A 9212-nucleotide genomic window follows, 5' to 3' on the forward strand; every position below is an offset into this window, starting at 1 on the left:
GTTCATGCCAGTATGATGTCTTTTGCAACATTCTGGAAAGAAAATAAGGAAAGAAAATTACTATGTTTTCTATTGCTCTATAAAGCTGGTTGAGTTGACTGCCAGTACCCTAGACGGCTGACCCGTTTTATGGAGTTACCATTATCTCTTATACTAGCATCTGCTGTGGAAGTATTAGGCAGTTAGGTGTCTGAAGAGTAAACCTTGTTAACTTTTATGAGGATATAAGCTGACTGGGTATCTATGCCTCTCACTATGGTGATACACAGTTGGGCAGAGTTTCATAATGAAAATACAGTATGTTTGGCTATAGAGAGCTTGCAGTCAGGTTTTCACCAAGCGATATACCCAGCTAAGAGACCATGCGAATCAGTAGTATATTTTTATTGACTGTTGTATTGAAACATGAAGTGAGTTACCAGTAAGCAGCCTTCAGGAAAGGGGTGAAGTTGCATTATTGCAACAGTCTTGCATTATTGCTAATCATGTGATTATGTTAGTGCAGTGGCCAACTTGAAATAGAGCCCCACTGGGCAACGGCACTGTAAAAACACTTTCTGGTGCATTATACTCTTAGTGCATAAGTTATACTCTTTTCTTCAGTATAACTGAAGAAGAATATTGCATTCCATTCTCAGAATAGGTTTGGTTCAGTGAATGAAAGTGAGCAATTAATTCAGACTCTGGAAATTGAGTTTAGTTTTAATCTTAGTTGGTGCCTGTTTGCAAAGCAGGCCAAATTTATGTTGAACTCAGTAAAGTAAATTAAAAGGCTACTTTTGAAAAGATGGGTGTCCAAATGCTTTGCCAGTCAACCTCATCTGGAACATAGTGTTATGGAAGGCCAGTCTTGTAACTACCTTTGAGTTTATTTCTTTTATACCTCCTTACAGAAGTGCTTTTGGATCCATGTCGGACTTGGTGTCCCTCCTCTACTTGCCAGGCAGTTTGCCAGCTCCAGGAATCAAGCCCTCAGAACCCGCAGCTGGTCCAGTGCAAAGCCTGTGACATAGAGTTCTGCTCTGCTTGCAAATCCAACTGGCACCCAGGTCAAGGCTGTCAAGAGAATATGCCAATCTCCTTTCTTCCAGGAGAAACAAGGTATAGTATTGCAAATGACAAAGAATCTAGAAAGAAAACACTGAATCTTTTCACAAACAGGAATGCAAATAGTAAAGAGGCATTTTCCAATTGCTTCATTTTTTTGTTTTAAAGCTATTTCCTTCACTCTAGTTCTCCAGTTAATGCTATGTTCCAAAAATGGGTAAGTCTTGATGGCCTCCATTCCTTGCTACCATCTCCACCAAAGCACAGAGACACATAGCCAGCTGATGAGCTTCTCCTCACAGAACCTATTTTAAGCAGCCTGAGGGTTTGTCATTATGTCCTAGACAGTATTTTTTTAGGATACGCTGCCAAGCATCTCAACTGTTGCACATCTGGACAATGATTTTGAGCTCTGAGGACAAGTGAAAAAATCTCTGAGCTGTTTCCACTGGCATACTGCAGCCAATGAATAAGAGAGGCCATGGTGTACATGTCTCACTCAAAGTTTGGGCTTCTTTGAAGACTGTATAGCAGTTCAAGGTATCATTAAAGCCCTGGCTAACCTTTGGACTTAGCTATTCCTAAGTTGTCTTCTTTCAACCTTTGCTATAATAGATGATTAGCTAGGATCCTGTCATGATCAGTTCCTGGTCAAATATTATAACTCTGGCATGTGGATTTCATGTGTGCTTCAGCCAGAACTCAAACTCAATAAACCTCATGGCAAAGTAAAGGACTTGATGTATTTTCTTTAGTGTTTTGGTTGCTTTTAGTTTTTGCAGTTTATGGATTCGAAGCTTTCTTCTGTGATATGGTTGCTACTAGTGTGACTAATATGACTAATGAAGATATATATGTGTATATATGTGATATATAATATATGTGTGTGTATATATGTGTGTGTATATATATATGTGTGTGTGTATATATACATATATATATATACACACGCACGCATACATAGGCAAACAGCAATCAATCAAGAGTCAGTCCTGTTTTACTACAACTTGCTAACAGTTTGCTTTGCTATCAGTTGTTTTTGTGTCTCCCATCAGTAGTAGCTGCAGGAAATGTCAATTGTCAGGGCATGTTTTAGTTGTTGGAGTGAATAAAGCCTTGATAGTGTAGAAAGCTACTCTAGGGAAATAAATATTCTTCCAGTGTTTCTACGTTCCTGCTCTCTGTGCTGTATCCACTCAATGAGGTGAGGTCCTACAGTTTTGCAGACTGGTACAAGACACAAGAAGAAGTGTTTCTGACTCAAATTTGTGAACCATGTTTTGACTGGATAATATTGGAGATGAAAAGAGATCAAGTCTGAAAGAACAGTAAACCCAGAAAAGCTTGTGGTTCTTGATTTGGAGGAAAATTCCTAGGGAGGAGCCTTAAGGAAGGCAGAGACAGGCAATCTCCCCTGATACCCTGGCCGCAGGGATTGCAGTCTGGACTCACTGTGTCGTTGGGGGATACCTTCGACTTCTCTTCTGAGGGAAAAGAATAGAGGGAAAATAAAATGATCTAGACATACAAAGTATTTAGCTGTGAATTAGCTACTCATCTGATATTTCAAGAGGAAATTGTATAGTGTTACCAACATCGCTCAATTACAAAAACTGTTGGTACATATATGGTAAAGAAAATGTCCTGACTCTTATGTGGCCATTGTAATCTTTAGCTTTCTTCATGCTAGAGGTATGTTTGAAAAATACAGTATAGACAAAATATCTGAATAATAGAACTCAGCTGAATACCTAGATCTATATTAATTTTTTTTTTAATAAGGGAAAAAGTAGACATATCTACTTACCACAGTTCTAAGAAGTTCTCTTCTAAACTGACATGGCTGCATATCTTATTAATTCACCATTCTCCTTCACAGTTCGATTTTTAAAATGGAAGAAGATGATGCTCCAATCAAGCGCTGTCCAAAGTGCAAAGTTTACATTGAGCGAGATGAAGGCTGTGCCCAGATGATGTGTAAGAACTGCAAACATGCCTTTTGCTGGTACTGTCTGGAATCCCTCGATGTGAGTACACACAGCATACTCTGGCTCTCAGAAGCTAGGGAGTTCATTGCTTTGCCATCTAACTGTCTCATTAATGAATTATATACTCCCTCACTAGCCAGCTCTTCCTCTTTCTTGCCTTGTCTTCTACGCTTTCTGTCACAACAGTATTTTTGTATTTCCTTCTGCCAAACTGGGATGGGTGGGATGGAATCCACCAGAGCTGTAGCTGTTAATTTGATAAGCTTTGTATACTTAATTCTGCTTGACTGATCTGTGTGATCTTACTATTTTGCCAGCATGAGACAGGAAAAAAGTATTAGTGTAAAGTAAAATTTTATGAAAATATTTTATTGACCATCTCTGCATGGCATCTGGCTTAGTTGTTTTGATAATACTTCTTTCAAGATTGGCTTTTTAATATTCTCCTTTTTGAAGGAGTTTCAGGATGAATATAGTAATGTTCTCAGTTCTGTGGAGATTTAACAGAGAAACTCTTAAGTTCATTGTGCCACCATGCATTTTAGTACAGGAGTTTAGAAGTCAGATTTACTTACTGCTCATTATCCTCTATGGAACAAGAAACTCATCTGCTAAACAAGAAATTCATCTGCTATATCAAAACAAATACAATGTTCTAACACAAGGAATAAGCTGTTACCTGTCATGTGTTTCTGCCCAAGCTCAGCGTATATACAATATACGATATCTATTTCCATGTCATCCACTTTATTTTATAGCAAAGGAAGTGTTTTATGTCCCCAAAAGGTACTCAGACTATCCAGAATCCTGCTGTTATCCCATTTGAATGCTTTACTGAGAGTTCTTAAATCACAGGCACTTTCATACTCAGTTAAAAATTAGAGCCCTTGGTTCCCCCTCACAGCCTTTGGTACTGGCCTGCTACCTTGGCTGGGGTATGGAAGTGTGACAGGACAGGTACGGAAGTCTTTCTCATGTATTCTCCTGTATTTGTATTGTCTTTTTATTCTTCCACTAAGAACAAAGTTTGGCACATCTTTGTACAAATACTCACTTTCTTTGCTCTCTTTCTTTCTCTCTCTGTCTCTTTGTGTGTATATGTGTGTTTTTGTGTGGAAGGGAGAAAGAGAGAGAGAGAAATGTAGTGGCTAGCTTACTTTCTCAGATTCTCGTACTAAACTATACTAGCATTTAAATATGCAGCTTGAGAGCCTGTGGAAGAAGAGATTCATTATAGTTAAACAACAGTTCTTAAACAAACCTACTTGTGAAGACACTTAACTGTAAACAAAGCACTTTCAAAAGGTTGGACCTGGCCAAAGTTCGCTTTACCAAGATTTTATCTTCCTGTACAATTCCTGGTTGTAAGTTCTTGGGACATAGTATTTCATAACTTAACAATTTGTACTTTTGTTTATTGCATATGTTTCCATTTATTATTTTTTTGTAGGATGATTTTCTGCTTATACATTATGACAAAGGACCTTGTCGAAACAAGTTGGGACACTCCAGGGCCTCTGTTATCTGGCACAGAACACAGGTAAAGGTCAGATCTGTAAGTCTGCATGAAGTCTACAGTGAAACAATGCAGTGATGACAGAACTTTCCTTTGCTTTATTTCTTTTAATATCTAGGAGTCAAATTCTTATATGTTGACTAATTTCTGTAGTGGATTTAAAGAGGCCTGTAGGAATGCTCTTAGCACTCCCAAAAAGGATGTATTTGACAGAAAGCCTTTCAGAATGCTGATGGTATGGTATGTCTGCATGGCAAGTTAAGTGCCAATGTAAATAAATTCTTAATATACCTGATGGACATACTGGGTTGACACTATCCATACAATTAACAGGGAAGCCCATCTTCCAAGAGATCTTTAGCTCATAGTCCAGAACTAGAAAGGAATCTCATGATCTTCATAATCTTACTATGAACTCAAGTTGACTCATTCATGTAGGTTGGGTAAAGCTAGATCCTCTAGTAGGTATCCAAGTGGGCTTGTCATTTGTTCCAAACGCTGTTCAAATTGACAGTTGCAAAAAGTTTGGGGATACTTCTTATAGCCTAGATCAAGTCTTGCTGGATCCAACATGAATGCTATATTACGGAAGAGCTCCCTGCCCTAGTTTAACACATACAAATGCCAAACTATGAGTTAGGCAAGTGTATCACCTTTATAGTCACTTTAGAGAAATAGGTACATTTGGAGTATGAGTCATCTCTTCCTAAATTAGCAGTATGCCAGTAAATATCTACCTTTGCTTCAGATGAAGTACTTAATTTGAAATACAGATTTCTTTCCGTTTGAGCATAAATCCCAAATCTGGGCAATAAGTGCCAAGCCTGTACAAACAGCTAAAATGCAGGTATCTGAAATGAAATGAGAAAGATTGCACCCGTCTTTCTCTGTACACACACCTAAGTGTAAAAGTGATGGACTGTTTTTTATTTGACTTAGCCAATAATATATTAGAAAATATATAGGTTACAGAACTAGTACCTAAGCTTTTTATTCACTCTTCATATGCCTGCAATATGAGATGATTACTGTGATATTTGAAACTGTACTTGGCCACAGTAGTTGGTACAACTATGTTTGATAGACAGTATATTTGATGTTCTCTTCATCACGAGAAAGAAAGTAGTAATTCTCTACCATTGGCGTTGCAGTTCTGCTAAACTTACTGAAGACAAATCAGCACTGTAATCATTTCCTTATATTAGATTTCATTGAGTATTTATCTAAGGCAAGTTGAAATGAGCCTTTGGTTTGTTATGTGTGGGTTTTTTAAAAAATATATTTATTTTGGCTGGAGGGAATGATGTGATGCTCTGTAGGGAAGATTGCTTCTGGATGTGAAAACTCAGCTGTTCATGAGCAACTGAATTCAAGTGAAAAATGAGTAATTAATACTTGGCAGGCAACCTGCTTGTTTTTCTTCTTCTTCTTTTTTTTTTTTTTTTTTTTTTTTTTTTTAAAAAAAAAGGAATAAGAAGCAAGAAACTTGGTGAATTCTTAAAGAGCATATTGGGGCTGAAAGGAAGTCCTCGTAGGTACCTCATAAATATCAGCAGTGGCCAGTCCAGTGCTCTGAAATGCTACCTTCCACCTTGTTTTTGTCTAGCTAGCAGTGCCCTACTGTGCGCTCTTAGCCAGGACTGCGAAGAGCTGGGAAAGTGCAGGCTGTTTCTGTATAGCAGGATGGGGGCAGATGCAGCTCGCTTTTTAAAGCCGTTTCAGCTGAGAAGTTAGCTTTCTTTTCTGTCTATAGCAAATGTATGCAGACATTAGTAAAAGAAAGTTGCATCAGATCGTCAGCACCTTCAGAAAAAGAATTAGTGAAACACGCACACTACTGAAGTTTAAAGAGAAATTACTCTTGGCGAGAAATAAGATTATTAGTCTAGGAAAGCTTGAGCTTCTTATCCGTAGGCAGCCAAAAGACACGACTGAAAAATTCTGGCGTCGTGTTACGTAATGCCAGGGCGAAGGCTTCGCTCTTCAAAATTGTGTCTGTGCAACAGCGCCATCTGCCGAAACGAGCCTTTGGTTCCAGCCCCGCGTCTCCCAGATAGCTGGGTAGTGAAATTACAGAAAGAACTACACAGTAATCAAAAAGGGAGATTATCCACGGTTGGTGCTAGCAAGTCATTCTTCCTATACCATGGCAAATTAAATATTTGCCAGCTAATTGAAATGGCACATCTAACCTTGGCTAGAAGAATCCTTATCGAGCAATGCACTCTAATTTCATTTTGCCTTCTGTTGTGAATTTTTGTTAGCAGGTTATTATTCCACTCCTGCCCTCATTATTCACAGTTATTCACAGATGCTGTCATGTGAATCAGTCTAAGTGTTTTCTCAAATAATTTGTAGACATATTGTCCCAGCCTTACTATTACTGTCGCTTGTGGGAAATAGGAAACTTTCTCAGGCAGTGCCTCTCAACTTGATTTCTTTTTAAATGATTTTCCAAATTTAAACTCTATAGAAACTAATGAAGTTTGGCACACTGACAGCATTAGCTGATCTGAGCTTTTCTGCTAGTGCTAGAAAGAGGGTGATCAATAAATGTAAGTGGAAAAAATGCTTTTAGATGGAGTTAGGTCATGTCCCCTGAGGCAGCGGAGTGAGCTCAGGTTCACTATTTGGCATATGCAAAGTCATCCTGTTGTTCATACTGTTTGCAGTCCAAGGCTGAGATTTCCAACCTTGTGTTTGTGCTGGTGGGAAAGTTATGGGAGTCTTTCTGACAACTCCAGATCCTGTCTTGACTGCTTCTTTTTGGAGTTTTCTTCAGCAAGTAGGCGAGCGTTTAACAGTGGGAGTCTAACTGTCTTGTAGTCATGTCCCCAGTATTTAATATTTATCTTTGATCAAGAAAAAAGGAAAAAAAGTATCTAATCAGTTGCTTCATTAGATGTTTGAGATATAGCAAAGCAACACAAATAAGCATCTGTGTCGCTTTATATGATGGAACTGAGTTGTGTAACATGGGTTTGACTGGAGCAATGAAAAATGAAAATTTACTCTCTGATTTCTCCTTCAGGTGGTAGGAATTTTTGCAGGATTTGGTCTTCTCCTTTTGGTGGCCTCCCCTTTCCTTTTACTTGCTACACCATTTGTTCTGTGCTGCAAGTGCAAATGTAGTAAAGGAGATGATGACCCTTTGCCTACCTAGACTGAGAGAAGATTGGACTCATCACAACATATGTTTTGATTTTATTGTGGCTGTTGTTGTTTCCCTCTTGCACTTACATTGCTGTAGCCTTATTTGGCCTGTTCTGCTTTTTGTTGACACGCAGTGTTGGTTCCAGGAACTGTTTATTTTTAATACTGTTGCACAGATCAACTGATATTAGACAAGAAGGGTAATGGAAGGCAAGTTTGGTGCTTAAGGAAGACTGTGGACCAAGGTAGCTATCTGAAATGAAGAGCTGATTCTGTGAAAAATAATGCAGAAGGTTTCTGTTGCTCTTGGTGGACTGGGAACGGTGCTGAATGACATCAGCACAACAACTTAAAAATACATACAATGTAAACCTTTTGCATATCCATTTGCTTCAAAATTTGGTGTCTTATTCCTCTATGTATTTAAGCTGCCTATCATTTAAATTGGATAGTCAACTTAGTGTGACTTTAACATGCCTATTACATTTCTGTTTTTTGTTAATATTGACATCGCTGCATCCTTTTTAGGGCATTTTTTTTCCAAGAATAACAAAATCATTAAGGTGCATATAGGCCATCCTATGCCTTTCTTGAAAATTGGGGAGGGATAGGGGGACAATATTGATCCCTGTTGCCTTCTGGGAATTTTAGGAAGTGTGGGAATTGATTGAAAGCTACATTTCTGAAGTTGGTTTATGAAGCTGTAAGGTTGAGTGGTGACACAAACCTGCTATCCAATCAAGATTCTTTTAAAGATACATTGATGCTAATGATTACCACTGGACCACTATTTTTTTAAAATTGTTATATTTGCTGTCGTTTAGGGTTCTGCTACACTCATAGGGCTATGTAACTTCTAATCCAGGTATCTTAATCTTTTTATATAGATATATATATATATATATATATATATATAATCCTATTTAAACCAAATGTGTAAATAGCTGTGCTATTGAAATATTTTCGAAGTTCAAGATAGCTTGCTTCTGTCTTAAGGGCAGTTATTAAAAATACAGGACTAATTTTACTATTCAGCAGGCTTTGGGTTATCAATGAATCTTTCCTTTTAAGTATAAAAAATCTAAGCGTCAGGATGATCCCTGTAGTTCGTAATAAAAATGCCTGGGATATTTGTGGAAGTTGTATTTAACATTTAAACTACTTAGCCCATTTTCAGAGTTAATATTGTATGGTGTATGCTGTTAAGAACAATACCGTGACAAGTTTTTATTTGATAATGAATCAGTGACCTGGTTTGATAGTTTTTCAGATTCACAGTGCTGTATGTTTCCAGAGTAGTAAAATATGCTAGTCAACATACTGTTAATCATACTAGTTTTTATTTAGTAACATTTTGTGGAATATGATCTTAGCTGTTTTTAAAGACTATAAGAATTTAACTAATGACGTCTCATCATGAAATACGATGCACCTGAATTGCTGCGTATGTTTATGTATAATACTGGAGAAAAAATTATTTTGAATGGCACGTGACTGAAGTTTGACTG

The 9212-nt window shown here is 37.7% G+C and overlaps 1 protein-coding gene across 4 annotated transcripts in view; it reads left to right on the forward strand.

Moving 5' to 3' along the window:
* The window catches only part of RNF144A (ring finger protein 144A), a 58159-nt gene extending 49510 nt beyond the window's left edge, over positions 1-8649 (forward strand). For all 4 annotated transcript variants that reach the window (XM_062573003.1, XM_062573004.1, XM_062572999.1 and 1 more), the window contains 4 exons: positions 894-1101; positions 2927-3074; positions 4486-4575; positions 7583-8649. In XM_062573003.1, the coding sequence (XP_062428987.1) occupies positions 894-1101; positions 2927-3074; positions 4486-4575; positions 7583-7714 (578 nt within the window). In that variant the 3' untranslated portion in view covers positions 7715-8649. The remainder of the gene's footprint in view (positions 1-893; positions 1102-2926; positions 3075-4485; positions 4576-7582) is intronic.
* Positions 8650-9212: the final 563 nt, after the last annotated feature.

The sequence above is a fragment of the Rhea pennata genome, chromosome 3 (assembly GCF_028389875.1).
Source record: "Rhea pennata isolate bPtePen1 chromosome 3, bPtePen1.pri, whole genome shotgun sequence".
NCBI lineage: Eukaryota > Metazoa > Chordata > Aves > Rheiformes > Rheidae > Rhea > Rhea pennata.